The sequence below is a fragment of the Microchirus variegatus genome (assembly GCF_963457635.1).
Source record: "Microchirus variegatus genome assembly, chromosome: 17".
Lineage (NCBI taxonomy): Eukaryota > Metazoa > Chordata > Actinopteri > Pleuronectiformes > Soleidae > Microchirus > Microchirus variegatus.
Window position 1 is genome coordinate 23,517,406 of NC_139818.1, and position 22,402 is coordinate 23,539,807.

The 22,402-nt window shown below is 43.2% G+C and overlaps 2 protein-coding genes across 4 annotated transcripts; one reads left to right on the top strand and one right to left on the bottom strand.

Annotated features, from left to right (window-relative positions):
- Positions 1 to 1,681: 1,681 nt before the first annotated feature.
- LOC310939104 (bone morphogenetic protein 2) lies at positions 1,682 to 5,565 on the top strand (the record flags this gene model as incomplete). The annotated part of the gene is made up of 7 exons (XM_083903771.1): positions 1,682 to 1,802; positions 1,952 to 2,015; positions 2,530 to 2,873; positions 3,618 to 3,757; positions 3,852 to 3,968; positions 4,093 to 4,300; positions 5,132 to 5,565. The coding sequence occupies 7 exons, from the start codon at positions 1,682 to 1,684 to the stop codon at positions 5,563 to 5,565; spliced, it is 1,428 nt and encodes a 475-aa protein (XP_083759897.1).
- An 869-nt stretch (positions 5,566 to 6,434) lies between these two features.
- On the bottom strand, positions 6,435 to 15,492 carry LOC310939189 (uncharacterized protein). Of its 3 annotated transcripts, none has more exons than XM_083903869.1 (3): positions 15,092 to 15,492; positions 14,889 to 14,991; positions 6,435 to 13,384 (listed from the first exon to the last, which is right to left on the bottom strand). In XM_083903869.1, exon 3 carries the CDS (start codon positions 13,278 to 13,280, stop codon positions 7,122 to 7,124), a length of 6,159 nt encoding a protein of 2,052 aa, XP_083759995.1. In that variant the 5' UTR covers positions 13,281 to 13,384; positions 14,889 to 14,991; positions 15,092 to 15,492; the 3' UTR covers positions 6,435 to 7,121. The 3 variants fall into 3 exon arrangements, with proteins under 3 accessions (XP_083759995.1, XP_083759993.1, XP_083759994.1); XM_083903867.1 differs by having other exon boundaries at positions 6,435 to 13,388; XM_083903868.1 differs by having other exon boundaries at positions 6,435 to 13,388; positions 14,889 to 15,492.
- Positions 15,493 to 22,402: the final 6,910 nt, after the last annotated feature.

Genomic DNA, 22,402 nt, shown 5'->3' on the forward strand with positions numbered 1-22,402 from the left:
TATCTGTGCGCGTGTGTGTGTGTGTGTGTGTTCTTGTACTTGCAGCATACTGAGGACCAGTGAGGGTTTTTAACCAACAAAGTGAGGTCATTTTTCCGAAGTGAGGACATTTTGGCCGGTCCTCACTTTGTTTTCATTGAAATCACTTCCTTAGGTTGCTATAACATGCTTTACTCAATTTGTAAAAAAAAATAAAAAATTCTAATTTTGGACGACATAGTATAGTATGACGTTTTTGTCAAATTTTGGGTCAAATTTCTTTTTTCAAATTTTGGACAATATAGTATAGTATGAGTTTTTGGTCAAATTTTGGACCAAAAATTTTTTGGCAAATGTTTTTAAAAATTTTGGTCGACATACTATAGTTTGAGGGTTTTGCCAAATTTTGGACCATAAATTTTTCGTCCCTTTTTTTTTTTTTTTTGGTCGACATAGTATAGAATTAAAATTTTGGACCAAAATAAAAAATGTCCAGGCCTTTCTTCTCTGGGGCTCAACCTGCAGACATTTTATGGTACTCGAACCATAGTTCTTTGTAGATGTCATTCATGAAGTAGATATTTGTAATTGTGTTGATTTATAAAGTGGAAATGCTGGTCCTCAGTATGCAGCAAGTACAAGAATGTGTGTGTGTGTGTGTGTCACTGTCACGCCTACGTCAGAGGGCTTCCCTTTAAGTCTATCTGCGATCAGCACACGGCCAGAGCAAACATTTGAGGACATCCCACACACACACACACACACACGTCCAGCTGTATACGTTCACGCGCCACACACACACACACACTGCACACTGCAAAATATTCTCGGTAAATTTACCAGCATGTAGTATCTGTGCACGTTTTTATTGTGACAGTTATGCCATATTTCTGCGATTCAGCAGTACTGCTATAACAGGGGTGTCAAGCGTAAGGCCCGCGGGCCAGAACCGGCCCCCCGGAGGGTCCGATCCGGCCCACGGGATGGATTTATAATGTGAAATATTAGATTTTTAGTCACTTCGAAAATACCTGTGACTAAATGTTTGCGATAATTTCTCGATCCACTGAAACGATTCATCGATTATTAATCGATGACTAAATCAATCGTCAACTATTTTGATCATCGATTAATCAGTTTGAAGGTTTTTTTTTCATGATTAAAACAAGATTTCTGACTGTTTTCAGCTTCTTAAATGTGAATATTTTCTGGTTTCATAAAAAAAACTTTATCATCTTTTCCAGGTTTGACAAACACTGATTAAGATTTTTTTTTTTTTGCATTTTCTGGCATTTTCTGGACCAAACGAATGAAAATAATCGTTAGCTGCAGCTCCAGTCGTAATGCACACGTGTAAATGCTAAATTTAGGCGTAATAGTGTTGAAATTGCCCTTGTTTTTCTCATAAAATGTCATGTTTTGTAAAAAAAACAAACAAAGATACTTTACTGGGATACAACACAGTGTGTGAAATCACAGTTTTAGTGTCGTTTATTGCAGGCACAGTTCACACCAACACACTTGTTTGCAGCCTTTTTCATGTTCTTTGAAATAGAAAGTGCATTTAAATAACTTTAGAGGACAGGAAACGGCATCTTTTTACCAAATTTTCACGAGATCCAATCATGTGTTTACAGCTGTATCATCTATACTAAAAGTGATCCCAGAGATTATGGGTGATTTATGGACTAAACGTTGAGTAATGGCCCCTAAACGAGGCGGGATCATCGTCATCATCCCCCGGCGTGTGATCAACAGAGTGAGAGTGGAGCCATTGATCAGCGCGGACGATCTTGTGAATTTGATCCCTTTTGTTCCGGGAGGTGTTGAATGATTGGAGGGAACGATAATATTAATGATGGAGGGATAAATAAACACGTCATGAGCCGATAGGGGGGGGGGGGGGGGGGGGCGAGGAATGTGCTGCGGGGACCGTGTGCGTCACGGCCCCCGCGCTTCGTTTGCTCTCCAGCCGCTGGCTTCATGCTGATAACAGGCAACTGCAGCCCGGGGAACAACATGCAGAAAACATCACGGTGGCTTCAACTTTGTTTGGCTGTAAAAAAAAAAAACGACACTCATTTTATGTTTGGAACAGATCCATCACTTTAAAAAGGAAAAAAAACAAAAACATCCTAAAACTATAGAAACAGTGCGTATTTATTCCACCACCCATATTCGGAAATCTTTTATTTTTATAGTAGTCGCCATGGTTACCGTTTAATCACGTGTATAAATGATCTTGTAAGTGCAATAACGGGTCAGAAAAACCCCATCCACGCCTCTGCAAACACGGCCCCGCGCTCTGATAAAAGCCAGTCTGTTTGGCCGCTTCACCTTCACCATCCTGGACATACAAATTAAGGGGAATTAGTCATTTATTTATTAGCTTTATGGCTGAGTCTCGGGTCATTTTCACCTTTCCTTTGTGCGCGCTGTTTTGCATCCATTGTCAAATCACGGGCCAATCATCTCCCAGGGAGCGGGGGGGGGGGGGCTGTCATCAAAGGCAGCGGTTGGTCTCCCCTTTATCACCCGCGGTCCACGCAGGTGTGGAGCTCAGTCCACTCTCACTGAAATAATGACCACAGCAGGAGGTCTCCGCGTCTGGGTCCTCTTCGTCCTCCACCTGAGGTGCGCGGCGCCGCTCGCCATCCCGCGGGGCCGAGGGGCGGCGGAGCGGCGTGCGGTCAGCGCCGACCAGGCGACGGGGACCGCGGGCGAGCGTCTGCTCCACCTGAAGGAGTCGCTGCGCGCTCCGGCTGCGGCTCCGCACAAGAAGGCGCCGCAGTTCATGTTGGATCTTTTTAACGCCGTGTCGGTTGCGGACGGGTCACCGAAGAGCCAGAAGGAGATTTTGGAAGGAAACATAGTGAGGAGCTTTGAGGATAAAGGTGAGCCAAAATTTTTTTTACTTTTACGCACGGAATTTTTATTTTTGCTGTTTTTTTTAAATGACTTATGATATGTTAAATATTTTTTATTAATGTGACTGAAGTTAAAGTGTTATAAGTCAGCGCTAAATATGTGGTTTTGAATGCGTAAAGGTCATCCAAGCGCGCAATTACGCACATTTTACGCACGTTTAAAAGTAACATTTTTGGAGCACATTGTTTTAATATCTCTTGTTAGACATTTTATTGAAGCTATGAAGCAAATATAGCTCGTGTGGAATGTGATTTTCTCACTTAAGCAGCAACTAAATACATTTGGTTCATTTTGGGCAAAGGGAATTTATCACTGACATGATCCTTATTTGATGAAATTTCATTTTTATGATATGCTCTTTACCTGTCACTGTGTTTTGTATAGATGACATCTATATATATATATACATATACTGTACATATATAACTATATAATCATGATTTTCCAATGTCAATGGAAGTTTAAGCTCAGAAAAGTTGTTACTTTACATTTACTAATTATTTTGTCCAGCTATTGTTTTGTATATTGTAACTTTTCATGTCACTTAAGTAGTAGTAGTATCATTTATTGTTATATTCCTATAGAAAATGTTTAAAAACACAATATATACACGTAATAACGGAGAAAAAACATGGATGGAATGATGTACTGTATGATTGGCTCTTGGAGGATCTCATCATTTCACTAAACTCTGTGTTTTCCATCCGCAGGTCACACCGGAGAGAGGTTCCACTTCTTCAACCTATCGTCTTTCGGCAAAGAGGAGCGAATGATCAAAGCGGAGTTCCGTTGGTTCAGGAAGAAACAGAAGTTTTACCTCGGAAAGTCGCACGGACCTCATTTCTATAAGGTAAAAAAAAAAAATATATATATATTTTCTTGGACTATGACATGACTTCATGTCAGTTGGACACAGTTTTAATGTCGATGTTGACCGTCTCCAGGTGGACCTGTATGAGGTGCTGGACAGCAGAGTGAAGCCGTGGAGAGGAAACCTCATCACGTCCAGACTGGTGCCGCTCTACACTCAGGGATGGGAAGTCTTCAACGTCACCCAAACTGTAAATACATACTTTTGAATTTCACACATTTCATTTATTCGTAGTTTAAAAAAAAAACAAAAAAACAACCACAACAAAAAAACATATTTCTTAACTCTTATTTCCCTCCTGCTGTGATTGACAGGTGTCTAAGTGGATCCGGAACAGTGAGGAGAACAACGGCATCCTGGTGGTGACCACACTTCCCTCTGGTAACTGGATGGAGTCGGCGGTGTCGTCGTCGTCGTCGTCGTCGTCCAAGCAGAGCGTAGAACTCTTTGACGCTGCAAACTCTTACCTGGTCATATTCTCTGATGACGGGAGGACAGGAGCGTCCAACCAGTCGTACCTGGGTAAGACGGAGACACCGGTGTGGGTTGTGTTAGTGTGAGAAAACCAGAGAAAGTCTGTTTACGTTCACAAGTTTTAAGCTACATCACGATTTTATCTTTTACTTCAATTATATACTTTTTACTGCATATTTGTATGCTCTGAATGTACAGTAAGATAGAGAAAAATAATCAAAATATTCATATAGCATTAACTAGTATTACCAAATAGTATATTATTCCCTATTTTATTTTAATTATACGCTACAAAAATACTCAAAAAATGTGAATATATACTAGTATCACTCACTAGTTTCACTGAATAGTGATGCTATAGTTTTACTGTATTATTTTTTTGTTTACATTTTTAAGGGTTACTCTTATTTTAATTATATCCAGAATATATATTTGAGTATCACTCACTAGTTTCACACTTGATGTTATTTGAATGTGATTATTGCATCATTAAGTGATCAAATATATCACAATTGTCTGTTTTATATCAGTATTAGACAGGATATTACATAATATTATGGTTTCTCTGTACAAAAATAGGTATTATTGCAAAAACGCTACTATAAAATAGTATTATATACCCATAATATACATTTTTCTGTACACATGCGTGTAAACATAACATGATATTTATGTATTTCATTCATAATATTACTCTATTTGTGCAGGAACACAAATAAATGGTATGTTATTTACACAATGTACCTTTTATCTGTGCACCTGCACTTTAAATATACAGTATTATCTGACTTTTTGTTCACAACATAGTGTTCTGAATTTGTAATCCCTCAAATGTGCACTTTTCTAACCTCGTGTTCTCATTTTTTCCTCTTCACAAAGGTCAAGGTCGACCTGCAGCAGCAGCACCTGACCACCACCACCACCACGACAGCAGCAGCAGCAGCAGGAAGAAACGTGCATCTCCCGGTTCGTCCTCCCCGCACGGCCACTCTCAGCCCTGCCAGCGAGTTCCTCTCTTCGTGGACTTCGAGGAGATCGGCTGGTCGGGCTGGATCATCTCCCCCCGCGGCTACAACGCCTACCACTGCAAGGGCGCCTGCCCGTTCCCGCTGGGCGGAAGCCTCAGAGCCACCAACCACGCCACGGTGCGCTCCATCATGCACGCGCTCAGGCTCTCCGCCGACGAGGTGGGCGCCCCCTGCTGCGTGCCCGACAGACTGCAGTCCATCAGCTTGTTGTACTTTGACGACGAGGAGAACGTGGTGCTGAAGCAGTACGACGACATGGTGGCGCTGAGCTGCGGCTGTCACTGACCACTTTCCTTTTCACACGACGACTAGCGGACAATGATGGGGGGTGGGGGGGGGGTGATGGTTTGACGAAGCTGAGTTAAAAACACTGTATTTTTGTGCATATGTTTATTTATTGTATTATTTTTGAGAAATAAAACCACTATTCCCCTGCTATTAATCATCCTTTTTCTTAGTTTAGTCAGATTACGGGATTAATAATCCTGATTTTTTACGTGTGTTTATATAATGCTAGTTGCTACAGGTCAGGTCAACTCAAGGTTGGTGATATTATCTATGATGCAGATATAAAATATCAACATACTTTGCTCTGGAAGTTTGTTTTTTTCACTTTTCACAATCGATTAATATGTAGATTTCTTGCTCGATGAATCGTTTGGTCCATAAAATGTCAGAAAATGTAAAAAAAGTTGATCAGTGTTTGTCAAACCTGGAAATAACAATGTTCTCGGATGTCTTGTTTTTGTCCACAAACCAAAATGATTTCTTTGTTTTACATGGAGCAAAGAAAAAATTCACATTTAAGAAGCTTAAACGATCAGAAATCTTGTTTTGATAATGAAAAAAGCTTAAAACTGATTAGTTTCACCCCTAATTCTAATCTGTAGCCAAACATGGCCATTGTGTTCAGCAATTTACTGTGTTTTCATTTCCTGACCAGCAGATGGCAGCACAGACGCTTATCTGAAGACCAATTCTCCACAGAAGCAAACTACAATCTGCAACAATTCAACATTTCAAACCAATCGCATCAGTTCATCATATTCAAAACAAACACACAACATTTGATTGAGTTCTACATCCTTTCTTTGGACAGAAACCACAAGTGCAACACAGAGTCTGTAAAAACAGTTGTTTTTTTATTGGAATGGATCACAGACACAATGCAGCCCTGCTTTTACTCTACGTTTAGAAAAATGCCAATGCAACAAACTTGCAAAGAAAAAACCCACAACTCTCCTTTATGTGAACAAACAAGAGTTGGCCATAATTCCAGTTGTTTAAATAAAGCATGCAACTTTTAAAAAAAATATATCATAATGTAGTTGTGTGACAGCAATCGTATTTGGAATCGTATACCAAATTGAAACTACTGTGTGTTTTTCATACATGATCTTTTATTTCAGTTTTATTGACTGGAAGCTGAATCTTGAGGCAGCAAAACTCTGCAGGAAGTAAAAACAAAACGCTGCAAAAAACCTGAAAAGTACTTCAAACCCTAGTCGTTTGGATATAACAAATACAATAAATATACCACATTTACATTCAAGCTCTGTGTTTACACTAAAATACATTATGTACATGGGTCGTCCATGTCCTTCATCCTTCGTCTCCCAGAAAAAAAGAAAAAAAACAATTGCACGTTATCTTATCGTCAACCCTCATTCGAACATTCAACAGCGACTACCGTTCGTCCACAAAACCCATGAAGTCTAGTCCAAAAAAATTCCCCTTCACAATAAAGTGTGATAGTCTTTAGTGATTCTCTCACAAGCTTTAACAAAGCTCAAGCAAAAACAAGGGTGGGCGGCGTTTATCCTTCCAAACCTCGTGGCGTCTCAGCTCGGACAGTCCAGCTCCTCCGTGCCCACGAACTCCCCCAATATGTGGTCGTGTTGACCGAAGACCGGCTCCAGATAAGGACGTCCCTCCTTACAGTGCATCTGCCTCGACCTCTCCAGGCGTCTTTGCTCAAACTCCTCCGGCTCCACGTGAGCGTGAGCGTGAGCTTGGACGACGCTAGCTTTCTGAGCCATCGGGGACAAAGGCACCGGGACAAAGCTGTGGTAAACGACCAGAGGTGGGGTCAGGACCTCTATGGGCGACGGCTGGTGGAGAGCGCCGTCGGGCGGCTGCACTGGCAGCTGCACGTAGCTCCCCGTTTCGGGATCGAAGAAGGTCTTCGTTTTGACTTGTATGGGCATGTCTACGACAAAATACTGGCCCGAGTCGGGGTCCTGGAGGAGCTTGCGTTGGGTCATCGGGAACGACTGCGTGACGATGGCGTGCTCGACGCTGGACTGGCGTGAAAGCTGGCCGGTGTAGCTGGACTGGCGGGACAGCGGCGAAGGGCGCGCCGCGTCGGCGCCGTACGCGTCGATGCTTTGGCTCCTCCTCGCCGGGTTGTCCCTGGCGGCCTTGTCTCTGGCTCGTCCTCGCTGATGAAGACCGTCTATGATGGACTTCTCGATGCGCTGGGACCTCGGGTCGGACCTCTCGTTGGCGCACGCGTCGGCGCTGAACCGGCGCTCGGCTCTGTCGCCGAGGTATCTGTCGATGCTCTGTGATCGGTTGAGCGGTCGGTTGTCCGACGCTTGGTTCTCGCCGACCTGAGCCTTGTACACGGGTACGTTGCTGATGACCCTGTCCGTGCTGTAATGTCTCGACTTGTCTCGAGTTTGTCTGTCGCTAGTGCGGCCTTGCCTTTCTGCCGCCACGCCCTGCTCTCTGGCCGCGTTGGCGCTGTCGAGGCTCTGTCGCCGGGTGTTTTGGTTCGTCTCTGTTCTGTCTTGATGGCGGTTCTCACCCTTGTGGCTTCTTCTCTCTTGGCGTATTGGCTCGGCCGTGTTGCTGGGATGATGGTGACCGTCCTCCGTTGTTTCTCGGTGTTTCCTCTCACCGCTCTTGCTAGTCCTACTTCCGCTGCTGCTCGTCTTCTCCGACCTGTCACCCTTGTGTCTCTCTGCTCTGTGTTTGCTGCCGCTGCCGCCGTGAGACGACTTTTGGGAGGATTTCTGAGCCTCTTCCTTTTTCATTCTCCTATTTGTCAGCTTGATGGCTTTGAGGACGGCCTTTTCCGATTTGGGTAAGACAGTCGGTGGTTTGGGTAGCCCCGTTTGACTGTCGTTCCCACTGTAGTTGGATCCTGAGCATTCACTGGGAACCTTGGACACTTCGGGCTCCACGGAAAGACCTGCACTCATTCCCACCTCTATTGCTGTGTCAGCTGAGCTTTCCACGCCTTCGGATGATGGACTCACTCCATATGATCCGTCGTCCTCCTGTGGAACAGTGAGGAAATGAGCAGCTTGGAGATTCTTTGGCTTTTCAGTGTGTATCTTTGAAGGTGTGGGCAAAGGAGGAGGTAACTGGTTCATATGGATCTCCTTAGGTTTTTCAGCAGGACTTAAACTAGCGACAGCTTCTACAGCCGGTGGGAGCACCGCTGGATTTATCTTTGCCTGATGTAACTCGTCTTCTTCCCTCTGTGAAACAGCCAGACTCGATCTCAGAGGCCAAGGTTGTACTGTGGTCTTCTTCGCTTTAACGTTTCCGGTGTTGTCTTTGATTTTAAACAAGGAAGGGATCCCCGAGCTTGGTGAGAAGCTGTTCGTGGGCGACAGCGGCGTCTGACTGTTTTCATAATGAAAGTTAGAGCTTTGGTCTGTGGAAGTATATTCTCTGTCTTTGTTGTGGTTCTTTGGTACTTCTGGCTCTTTTTGAGGCGACGCTATCGACAGCTTTAGGAGCTCTGGCTCACATTCGTGATCGCTCAGAGAATAATATTCCCCTTCGATGCGGTCTGAATCTATTTTCATGTTGGGCGACGTGCTCTGCATGCCTTCATCCCCCTCCACCTCTACACCAGTCAAGGTCTCCAGTGAATGGTAAACATTGGACTCCGTCTCAGTGTTTCTGTGCAGTGCGCTGTCCACAGAAAAGTAGGACGACTTTGAGGACAAGCTGCCTTGGTCGGGCGGGCTCTGATTGACGCTAACGCCGTTTACCATTAGCAAGGGTGAGATTATGCTTCTGGGCGTTTCACTGAGAGCTTCTGTGTCCACGTTTACTTCCTCTGGAAGTTTGTTTGCTTTCTCGGCTTCCACTTCTGCTGCTGCAGTTTTAGCGGCTTTGTCGTCTGGCGTGATTAAATGGTCTGGTCTTAAAGGGGCTTTTCGCTTTATCTTGCGCACTTCCTGCGCTGGGGTTTTGATGCTTTCAAATGCCGTTTCCCTCGTGGGACTAAAATCTGTCTGCCAGTTATTTGCCTCACTTTCATCTCCTCTGTACTTCAGTGATAAGCGCGAGCTGTTTTCAGATAAGATGGGCTCACGTTTTACGGCGTCTTTATCGGAGATAGTTTCAGCCTCTTTTGTTAACAGATCACTATCTAAGTTTTGTTTTCCTGGACCTGCCGCTCTAATCTTACTCAGGCAAGTTTCACCATTTTCACATCTCCCTGCTTCATCTGCTGCATAGTTTAAGATATTTATGTCCTTATTATCACTGTCGTCCATTCTGTTGCCTCCTTTTTTGCTCCTTGGAGGAACTGGGGGAGCGTCTAACTGTCCAATTTCATTAATCAGACTCTCTCCACTGTCTTCAGACGTCCGTCTTGCCACATATCTGAAATCCATCTCCTCTAATTCATAGTTGGGATCGTCGGGTTGTTTATTATTAGCATGTTTAGCTTTCGTTTTAAGGATATTGTTGACTCTGTCCATGCCCGGTAGAGGATTCCTGCCACCGAGTCTGTGAGTCTCGCAGAGTCTGGGCTCAGTTTGTGCAAGAATCTGCCTCATGTGGTTGTGGTCTTTCAGATCACTCAACCTATCTTTTAGCTCGTTTTCTCTCAGCGTGGAAGTGCTGCCGTTTTGTTTTTCCTTCATCTCCATGATCAGCGAGTCGCTCATGGCTTTTTTACACTGCTGTATCCTTGTTGCGTAACTTTCGTCGCTGGCGCTCTCATCGAACATTGGATTTTCGTCTTCCGTGGACGTCGTCATTTTCTTCTGCCTCTCTGAAATGATTTCTTCGAGCGCCATTTTGGCTCTGTCGTAGTTGACGTTTATAAGTGCTTTGTTGACCATGACGTTACCCTGCGACCTTTGCTCCTTCTCTTTCTTGGCAAATATGTCCCTCTTCGCCGAAGTGTTGCCTCTCATTGAAAGCATGCCCTTCTTTATGTTCCGCAGCTCCCTCGAGATCAAGTCGTTCTTAGCCCTGGCCTCCTCGTCGATGTTGTTGACCGACAATTTTTTCTTTGCATTCTCAAGAATGCGGTCGCCGAGCTTTGCTCTCTGCAGCTCTTTCAAAGCGTTCAGATCATTGATGATGTGCTCGCTGTCTCTTATTTCCCTCATCGACTTCCTCTCGTCCGTCTCCGCCCTCGCGCTCACGTTCGGTTCCCGTTCGCCCCGTTTCTCCGCTCGCTCGACGTAGTCGTCGTCGTCGTCGCTCGCTGCACATCTTTGATTTTTGATGTAATTGTTCTGTCTGGCTGAGAAAATGTGTTTGACCTTCGCTTGCTTCGAGACGGATTCGTCTTCTTTTGACGGCGACACAGCGGCGGCTTCCCAATTAGCGGGTTTGTCCGCTGCGTGCGTTTGATGTTTATCAAAAGCAAATTCGATATCGGATTTTGAAAAATGCCTCTTTGGAACTGGCGGCGGCTCTTTCTTGTCATAACTGTTTTTGCCAACTGGTGATGCACTAGTTGACTCATTTCTACTTTTAGATAAAACCTTGTTGTCTTGCGCTCTTATCGTTTCTTTTGAATAGCTAACCCTCTCATTCCCTTCTTTCTCCTGTGTTTCGTCTATGACTATCATCTGTTTGTTGATGCTCTCTGGTGGCGCTGCAGATAGAGCTTTATTTTTCGTCGCGTTAATTGCCTCCCTCGCTGCTCTGATCACATCCATCGTACTCATGGTTTGGCCGCTAGATTCTTTTTCCTTAGAAACAGCCTGTGCATCAAGCTCCTTTTCTTTCGTGTGCGTTTTAACCAGCGGTTTCGCTTTGTCTGGAACGTTTGCTTTTGACGACAGCTTCTCATTCTCAATTGCACGGGGTGAAATTATGGGCGTGTGAGCGTTAGAAGTATTTAGTGAAGGCCCTGTGAGTTGTTTGTTTAGCACGAGTGGTGAAAGCTCATTCGTCTCACCGGATTGGTCTACGTGCGGAGGAACACCACAGCTTGGAGGGACTTGGAGATATCTCGTATCGCTCTCGTCGGGGCTGGCTTTTCTGTACAAATTCAGAGAAGGATAGTTTTGCCTTTTAGCCCTGGGGCTCTTGTTCTTTTTCGGGGGTATACGAGGGGATATTGGATTCTCCTCGCTCAAAACGCCACTACCTGCCACCTCCTTTTTGGATTGTAGTAGATGCGATAACAAATAATCATTGGACAGAGGCCTGTCAGTGTCGCGCTTTGTTAGACTAACAGTTGGGGTATCGGCGAGTTCCAAGATAGGACTGCAAACGACCTGTCCGTCTCTGAAAATGACAGGAGTGCTGAAGCCAGATGCATTGCCCTCAGAGTCAGCTCGTTTCACCTGATCTGTTTGTAGAGAATGGACGCCACTCTCGGGCGGCTCTAGGGCTTTGAATTTAGGTGGGCTGTAGCGGCTCTTGACCCTTTTCCTGTTGTCTTTGATGTTGAAGAGTATGCTGGAGGCGAGTGATTTGTAGCCGTCCCGTTTGACCGGAGGTTCGGGGGTCAGCTTGGCCTCGGAGTGCGGCCTCAGCGGAAGGTCCAGGGCTGAGGGCGAGAAGACCGCTTGGAGGATTTCTGACGTGTCTGTTGCTTGTCGGGAGGGAATGAGGGGAGTCATGAGCTGGCAGATACTGAACGGAGTAGAGGCTAAAGAGCTGACTTCTTCAATAGCTTTCACCTCCACGGACTTAGCTTCCTTTTTGTGTGCGAGTGAAAAACTTTCTTCCACTGCCTTTGCAATATTGTCCTGACTTAGTATTCCCGGCTGGTTTACCAGAACAGCACTTGTTGCCCTGGATCTGTTGCGCCTCCAGGGGGCAGCGATGCCATCCCCTACGTCTGACGAACACCTTTTCTCTGCTGGAGTGGCCGAGGGCTTTGGCAGGACTTTCGGTGGAGGAGGGGGAGGCAGGGGTTTGGGAGCAACGGGAGGCGGAGGCTCGACTGCTGCTTTTTGGCACAACTGGGACTCCACTGTGTGCAGAGTCTCTTTTCTGTGCGCATCTGTCAACTCCTTGTAAAACGGCAAGTCGAACCATTTAGGGACACCGTCTGTGGGGAGAATAGAAGTCACTGTCTTGTCTTGGCCGAAGGGAAAACGATTGAAATCTCTCCACGTTTGGAAAGGGCTAAACTCACTGTGGAGGAAAAAGTTCTTGATGTTGAGTTTCTTTAGTTTTGCAGTAGTTTTGCCATTTTTGACCTTTGACGATTTCCCCGAGGGAAGGGCAGCATCGTTGCCTGATTTGTTTGACGAACAATGGTCCTTGTAATCTCTCAGATTGGCGTGATAATCCGAGGAGAATTCTGATAGCTCTCGTTGGATGCTTCTAAGTGCCGACTTGTCCCACGATTCCCCGTTAGAGTCCGTCATATCTCCATTTTTGATAAGCATCCCCTCGCAGCTTTTCTCTGTGGCGCTTAATACCTTCAGGAACGACGACATGTTGGATAGGTTCTTCTGTTGCTGCTTTTTCCACGGCTGGGCGTCATTTTTGTCGTTTTTATTGCGCCCTTGCTTTTTAGATTCCTTACGTTGAGCGTTTTTCAGGGGCTCCCCCACTATGGGTTTGTGGCAACTGAAAGGCGAGTATCCGTACAAGAGCTCGTCGTTGTAGACCGCATCATCTCCAACGCAGAGGCTTCGGAAGGCGCGGTCCGTTAGCGTGCTCACCTCCCGATCTGTCTCGTCCATCGACAAGTCGGTGAAGCCGTTGGGGTAGCGATGGTGGAGCATGCTCCCCGTCCGGTGGCTCATGTGACGCTTTTCCACACAGCTCATGATGTCAACATGTGGCTGTCTGTCTTGCACATCACCAGTCTGTCTCCGCTGTCACTCTGTAGATTAGTTCTCCCAGCTCAGGTTGACGTAGTCGGATGTCTGGACTTCCTAAAAAAAAAAAAAAAAGTGGAATCTGTCAGCATTGAAGAGTTCTGGAATGGCACTGTAAAAGTTTATTGATTATATAAACATATTAGTAGTTTAATGAAGTGGAAAAGCGCTCTTTTATTGATGTGATTGCTAAAAATAAACTCCGCCGTTGCACTGATGACCTTTACCTACACGACATGTGTTGGCTTCAGCCGTGCTGTCACTATGCAGGCAGCAGACAAACACTTCATGCCATGCTCTTGTCTATTTTTAACACAAAGCGGATCGTTTTTGTCGCTATGAGAACCATACCCGTACTCTGTTTATAGGGAAAAATGTTTCCTCCATGTGTTGACCCACATCAACACCAATCGTGTTAACTTCCTCTACAAAAATCTCGAACTATATTCACGCTTAAGGGTTTACAACAACAGAGGGGAGAGGAAACGTAAAGTGAATCATCACAGTGTGCCTCAACAGCAGCTGCTGTAGCTACTGTAGCTTTCTTTAGCTATCTGGGTGAGCTCCAGGAATAGCTCATTAACCCATTTATATGCCCTGACCTGGGAGCATAGCCACTGGCATATAACTCAACTCTTCAACTTTCCACACAGACCACCACTCTCCTTATAAGCAGATGAGATTGACTGAGGCGAATGTAAATATAGACGATACACGAATTAATGTCGTATTTTATTGAGTGTGCACCTTAAAATTGTAATGTTTTTAATATAGTTTGAGCAAGACAGTGACGAGGAGTCGACTAGAAATGATCGGACGTGATTTGAATAACCGCGGAAGGCAAAAGTAACTGCAGAAAAATATATTATTATTATATTACTGCTATACAAACTAGCAACTAACAACTTAATGACATTTCGCTTAGCCATTCCTTAGCCATTGATCGGTTAGCGAGAACAAATCATCATTATTGCCATAACAACTTGACAACCAACTAAATATAGTATAGAACCTAAACAAATGTACTGCATCTTTCTCCTAATAACTAAATGTCTTGGCTTTCCAAAAAAAACATTGGTCGCCAACTCTCGTTTAGCCTTTCAGCTCAGATGACCACAGATCAGTTAGTAACCACTCAATATTATTATTATTATGATAATTAAGCAAGCTCAACAGCACAGGTTCAATTACTAGAATTTCGTGACTTTACTGTATCCCGCAGCTAACTTACAAAATGCTTTTGGCTTTGCAGTAGACTTCGGTCGCCAACAATCTTCCACTTCACATAACCACAGATCAGTTAGCAACCGCGGTACTTTCCCTGCATCTGCTCGTGTATTTATACCCGTGGAATGAAGTGTCCCGGTTACTATACTGTATAAAGACCGACTGCGTATCCTGGAAGGTTTGTAGACGATCAATTTACAGTAAATTGTGTGTAATGATACGTATTGATTTGTCTATTAGGACATTTAGCAAAAATATCGATCAAATATTGTGTCACTTGTTAGCGTCAGTGTCTTTGTAAACATCTGAATAATCCCACTGCTCCCTCACCTCGGTGATGGGTCTTTCATTATGAGCGTAACTGTCCAAACTCGACTCCGGTGTCAAATAAATCCTCAGGGGAGAATCCGAGTATCCAGTGCAGTGCCCCCTGCTGAGAACAGAAAGTCGAGTTAGTCGCCGTCTTTCATCGCCAAAACAAAACGCGCTGTTTGTTGGAAGTCGTTTTGGAATTAAACAAAAAGAAAACTCACCAAAGTGAGTCAAGTCCTCGGCTCCTCCATGTTAAAGTGCACTGATGTGGCCGGGGTGACTCCTGACAGCCAGCTCAGAGCATACCAAAATAGACGCACAAGTCGGTGTGGCCAAAAGTGAGCAGCAGCACAGGACGTTGGGCAGCTCGCTCGCTCGCTCCCTCACATCGGAATAACCAGAAGGTGTCGAGTGGCAGGGGCTGGACAGACCAGCGGGATGAAATGGAAACTGTCATTGGTTATTTTTGTATTCAAGCAGTGAGGCTGATAGGTCTCCACAAGGAACCTTCTCCTCAGTGTTGGGCACCTTCGATGAGCGTGGACCCACACAACTGATCGGTTGAATCGCGGAGGAAGAGGCTGCAGACGAGTGGTTTCCAGTGCCACATGTTCAGAAAATCACACATGTAAATGATCAAATCAAGGAGAGCCATCACTTGTGTTTTTTCCTGCTAAAAAGATGTCTGTGCAAAGGAGTCATTGGCCTAACATTTAGCCGCTGACTCATTTTGCCTCTGTCACCGCGGGAAACAAGCGTTCCCATTCAGAACCATTGCATCACACGTACTGTATCTAACATGGCGGGACGGGTCGCCGACGCTCCAATGCCATGAGGCGTATGTCTGATGAATGGTATGACTTTTTGCGGTGCTGTGGTAATCGTTGGTTAAGCTCTGTTTACAAGGACGTGTGAACATGTGGGTGACCGGGTCGTCTAGTTTTAGGGGGGATGCAGCTGTTGTTGCCGTGAGATTGAGTTGAAATGGGGAGAGGTTTTTTTTTTTTAGTAGACTTGTTAGCCTTCGAAGTCCGTGGATGAGGTCACACCCTGTGCATTCCTTAAATGGAGGAAGGACGTCATGAGATTGACCTACTGACTGAAATGACCTACTTCGTGTCCAAGCCAATGGGATGCCATACGTTGATCGAGTCTTTAGATGGTTTCCAGACAATTATGAAATTTAAAGACATTTAGAAGGCTTTATTGGAGGAAAGTATGAGTCTTTAGTACTTGGTAGATATTTATAGCCTCAAAATAAGCCTTTAGGCAATGGGTTTGCTTTACAGAGGCCACCATCTTGTGCCACCATGTTGCTTAAAGTGACCTTTACTATATAATCTAAGAGGAACAACTCATTGAGGGCCTCAAACCAAGGTAGCTCATCTACTCGGACAAATACTCAAGTTTCACTTGAGTTTGAAACATGTTGATATGAGCAAGGGCACCATTGGTACCCAACTGAGAGCTGGGCCCAAGAGGAAACCCATACCTTCCTTTCTATGCTTATTTTCTTTAGCGATGATGCCCCAACCAAAGGCTTCTTGGCTGACGGGATTCATTCATCGTGGAAATGACACCATCCGAGCTCTGATGTAGACAAGGCGAAAACAGACGAGGGCTTGATGTGAACTTTCTGACCCATTTAAGTTACGGTGCACCGTGTGTCAAAATGAAAATATTGTGTGTGCAAACCGAAAAAAAACACACCACGTGTCCACATGCACGACGAAGGTGCCATATTTAAGCCGGTCTATTCCTGTCATGTTGTATTTCATAAGGTAACAGCCTGCCTCTCTGGTGACTGCACCTTACTCCCCCGATAATCAATCACACGCTAACCTTGCACGTGTTAGCCGTCGAGCTAACTTTAGACGGCAACGTGTGATCTTTTCTGCAAAAACGGCCTTCGCGTTGGACCAATTCCAGCAAAGTAAACCCGTGGTTGAGCTTAAGGTGTGTGATGCTCCGTTGTAGATTAACAATAAACATTCTCAAAATTCATATTTAATTCACTCCTTGTTCCAAGCACATGCAGTATTTTTTTGCATGGTAGATGAGCAGTGTAGTGTCCTCCTTTTATTTTACTGGGGGAAAAGTCCCTGCATTGTGTTAGAAAAAGAGACAGATCGGCTTACTTGCTGAGCTGTGTGGGAATATCACGTTGTGAGCGGAGACACTGTGTGTGGGAGCGTTTGTCTTTTACTGTCTCTCACTCGCGCCTCTCCCCAGAATAAGGGCCTCACATGGGCCTGAACCCTCTCACACCAAACAACCTCCTGCCTCTTTCTCCGTTTGAATTTCAGTCATAAAAGTCCCCATATTTTGTCTGGAACCTTTTGGAACCTTTCCTACCAGCTGCCAGAATATTCACAGCCTGAGACATCGTGACATGACATCCACAAAAGACTATATTTTATGGCTTTGGCCTGTGCAAGAAAGAGAAATATTTATGTAACGGCTTTGAAAACCAAGAGTGGACACGCTGTGGACAGTTGACACCTAACAACAGACACCCAAGAATGAAGTCCAGTCTGACGGGCTTAGGGTGGGACATTTGTTCGTGCCTCTGTGACTGACACCCACAAGTGTTTTGCCCGGTTGGCTGTGAAACCGTTGGGGGCAATCGCAGGCAATCTGGCTCATGTCCTCTCATGCCCACCGAGAAAGTGGGACAGACGGACCGGGGGAAAGATCGGGCTTCAAGCCCCGACAGACGAATCAACTAATAAAGTCTGGGACAGCTGGGGCTTGACATATACAGTAGGAGATAGGTAAAATATCACATTTAGTGACATATATCTCACAGGACAGTGGTATTCTGATGGCTGGATGAAGAAGTTGTAGTGTTATACCATTATGTTAACCACTATCAACCAACCAAAATATGGCTTCTCAACATTTGTCCCTGTACAGATTTTTAACTTTCAGCAATTGTTGTGATGTTGTGGGGTTTTCACATGTACACAAACGTTGTTTTTTGGTAAATGGCCATTATTCTCCTTCTGTGGTGGATTTTACGGAAGCGTATTGCATTCACTTGAAAAAAAAAAAAAAAATCCTGTTTTTCTGAGTAATTATTTTTCTGTTTTTTGTGCAAATGTTTTTTCCCCCTGTTTTTCGGGGTAATTTTTTTTTTCTGCTTGCTTTTCTAAGATTGCTATGTCTAGCAGATCTGAATGGGCTTTTCCTTCTGAACAACCGCAAAGTCCTCAGGTGCCTGCGTAAAGTCGACAAACTAATGATAATACCATCTATCTGACTTAAAGACAGGACTATCTCCCAGTGTCTTAAACCCAGATCAAAGTAAAACTTGATTAAACTAAACAAGCCGTCCATGTTCTTACAAATCGAACTCTCAGTAACGGAGTGAATGTGTGGATTATTTCAAATGGTCTCTAAACTCAGAAAAAAATGACTCTGAAAAACAGGGGAAAAAAAATTTGCACGAAAAACAGAAAAAAAAAATTATTCAGCAAAACAGAAAAAAAAAATTACTCAGAAAAACAGAAAAAAATGACTCAGAAAATCAGGAAAAAATTAGACAGAAAAACATGGAAAAAAACATTTGTCAGAAAAACAGAAAAAAAAAATTATTCAGCAAAACAGAAAAAAAAATTACTCAGAAAAACAGGGGGAAAAAATTTGCACGAAAAACAGAGAAAAAATATTATTCAGCAAAACAGAAAAAAAAATCAGGAAAAAAAAAATCAGGAAAAAATTATTCAGCAAAATAGAAAAAAAATTACTCAGAAAATCAGGAAAAAATTAGACAGAAAAACATGAAAAAAAATATTTGTCAGAAAAACAGAAAAAAAATTCTTCAAAAAAACAAACCGAAAATTAATTACTGAGAAAAACAGTGAATGCAATACGCTTCAGTAGGATATAACCACAGGATGAATCAAAACACCAACACCAGTCATCAACATAGTCATGTGATGAAGGACGTTGGCTAATAATATTTTATTGGAAGTAGTAAATATACAATGTCATGTCTTCTGTGGCAACATCATGTCAACATCAACGGTACATAAATAAGTATTAAACAATCTGTGCATAGGAAATTTAGGAAATAAACCTATTGCAACAGTTTGTGATGTTCTAGGAACATGTCAACATACGGTACACCATCAAGTACAACTAGAACTTGTGTTTATTAATGATAAAACGCTGCCACACTGTCGATTGCAAGAGTTTAGAGGATGTTGATGATGTTAATCTTGCACTGAAGCCACTTAAAGGACTTTCGACAGCTGCACAGATGCACAATCTTTTAATCAGAGCAGCTTTGAAAGCTCAGGAAACTGCTCGTCATGTGATGGTTTGAGGGAAAAAGACTCGCGAGCGCTTGAAGCAGACGAGTGAAAAGTCATGACGGCGTCGCAGACGTGTGGGTGCGTGTCCGCCATTGCCGGGACCGTCCTCGTCGCCCGTGAGTACGAGTCTCTAATGTGATCTAATAAAACTATTACTATAATATATGAGCCAATTAGCATAGCTAATTTGACTTAAAAATGACGCCTGAAACCTGAATAGTTTTAGCAAATTAGCTTAGTTTAGATTATTTTAGCTAACTTAAACTATTATATTCTTAAACCTAATATTCACTTTGTAGTATGAAAAAAGAGACAGCTTATAAACAATACTGAAAAGCACACCCGACTAAAGCTAATTAGCTTAGTTTAGATGACTCAGTTTAGCTATATTAATCAAACACTTACAATTAAACTTGCTGTAATTGTGAATTAGTTGAATTATGCTAACATTAATGTTGTAGTATAAAAAAGAGACAACTTTAAAGCGATGTCCAAAAGCCCCAAACCAAAAGCTAATTATGCTAGCTAATTTCAATCACTCATTTTAGCTAACCCAAACTAATATTTACTATTTAAATGAAATTGTGATTAAGTTTATTGATCTCAAAATGAATATTAACAGTATAAAATGGTATAAAAAGCTTTTAAAACAACCCAAAAAAAACTAAGCTACATGAGTATAAACACCAAGCTAATAGCTAACTTTTTTGCTAACCTAAACTAAAATATACCTGAATTCTACATTATTTTATTTAACTGAATATGAATGAACTCAAAAGCAGATTAACTTGTTAATTTGCTTAGTTTAGTGTAAAAATACAATTTAGTTTTTTTTTGTTACTGTTAATATTTTTATTTTATTAACTACTTGACTGTAGAATGACATCATTTCGTTTACATAAGTTGAATTGACCTTTTGTAATTCATGAATGAGTCGATGGTTTTTACTGCAGTATCTGTGTTCTATTTTTGTATTTTTGACTGATTTTCTTTCGGCGTTTATACTCTTAGTCCGACCATTAACACTGTGTTTATATCGTACATGAGCCTGGAGTCAGTCGGTTCAGCTTGGCCGCGCTCTGCTCTGCTCACTGGACGGTGACACTTTATGTAAGAGGTCGCACTCGGGTCAGCGTGAACTTTATCTGCAAACACTCAGGACACGTTAAGCTGAAACCTGGGCCTGAAGACGATAGCGTGTCACACAGATCACCTCGTGACTCGTCTGGTTATGTGTTCAGACTCCAGCTCAGGTGAAACACGTGATTCTGACACAAAATCTAACATTGGAGTGCTTGGCTCGAGGGTTTCTTTGGCAACGGCTCCTAAAAATGTGACTTCCTATCACAGCACTTGGAAAAGTTCATCTAACGAGCAGCCGCCGAATCACACCAAAGTCACTGAAGTTACCAAAACTACACGATAATCTGAATTTACTGGCTCACAAAGATCTGATTATGCCGTCAGTTGGTATTCGAAAGTATTTGAAGAAGTAGTATTCTGAGAATTCTTATGGTTACCAATTGGAAAATTGCATTGTGTTGAGTCATTATGTTGCATAATAATCGTTTTAAAACTGTTTAAAAATAGGCTTCTTTATTAGTTGTATATCTGGGGTCCGGGTACTAAAGTATAATCGTTTTTTTCACAATACCAACAAACGAGAGCACGTGATGGCGACCTCTGCTGGTGACATTAGATGCTAGCTTATTTCGGCAGGGTAAACGTTTTCTACAATATCCATTCACACACTCAGCTAAAATAATAATTATAGCCTATGATTTTATGGCTGCAGAATTGTCCAAAAGTCTTTAGTGAGTGAACATTTTTCCAAGATAACTTTCACTTTCGATATCTGGCAGTTATTTAAACCATTTAGCAATTACGGTACTGAGAAGCTAACGTCACAAGCCGCTAATTCTTCCGGCAACGAATACACTCCATAAGGCCTCGCGGTGGCTGGGGTCAATTTAGAGCGTCCAACTAACAATGAGCATTGGGGGTTTGATTGGGTAACTTGCTCAGGGGTTACTACCCCAAGTCTTGACCTGGCAGGGACTCAAACTAGCAACCTCTCGGTTACAAGACAAGTTCCCTGTCCGCTGGAACCAAGCGTCCGCCGCCTCCATTGACTCCCAGAGAAGCTGAGCTTCCGTGGAAGTGACATAACGTAAAAAAATAAAATAAGCAGCAGCTGTCCTTCTCCCAAACAACCAGCTGTTATGGTTTCACTTTTCACGAAAATACATGTACTACATTACAGTGTATAAAGAGAATGGTGTATAATCTTTATAGAAAATAAATGAGCACGCTTTTATTTTGAAGTGTTTACACTTCACTTCCGCTTCCGGTCCGTCAGCCGCCGTCTCCATTTAAATTAAGAAACAGGAATTTGCAAAAAAACAAATTTCGGCCGTTATTTTGTTTTGTTTCTTTCGTTTTTCCGTATTTTGGTTGAATACGAAACAAGGAACTAGGGGGCGCTGTTTCTGTTTTTTTTAATATTTTGGTTCAATACGAAACAAGGACATTTCCGTGCTCTCGTTTGTTGGTATTGTGAAAAAAAACGGATTATACTTTAGTACCCGGACCATCTGGCATATATACAGTCACATTTGCCCTGCTTCAGACTTTTTTAAAGATTCATGTGCCTGGCAGACAAATATCGACAATGAAATTGAAATTCTAAAATCCTAAAGAATGTCCACGTTATATCAGCTGACACGTGTCAAGCATATAGGTCTAAAATAAGAGTGCGAGTGTTGCCGTAAAATTCTTTAAATAGATTCCACTCGCTCTCGCTTTTATTTTTAACGTGACACGGAGAACGCGTTAATAAAAGTAAATCTATATCTGTTCGCCGACGTCTCGCGCGTCATCGTATTTACTTTCTCGATGTCAAGAGCCAGAGGTCAGAAGTTAATCTCTCTCTCTCGCTGTTTCTGGACGTGTTATTGCAATATCATCGATATTTTTCAATATGTTCTGAGTTTGAGTTTCTTTGCCGCCAGTTTCAGAAGCTGAATTTGCACCGAGCGCCGCGTCTTATCTGACGTCTGGATCTGATCGTCTTCTTCCTGTTTGTCAGAGATCTTTGTGGTGTTTTTGTGACCTAAAAATTTTTTTGTTTTTCTCACAGAGTTTCTGCTGATGAGCGTCAGAGGAGATGGAGCAGATTCCGGAGAAGAAGAACTAGGTAAGAGAGCGACGCAG

Excerpts from the sequence above, each read along its gene's own strand:
- LOC310939189 (XM_083903869.1), bottom strand. The coding sequence starts at position 13,280 with ATGAGCTGTGTGGAAAAGCGTCACATGAGCCACCGGACGGGGAGCATG.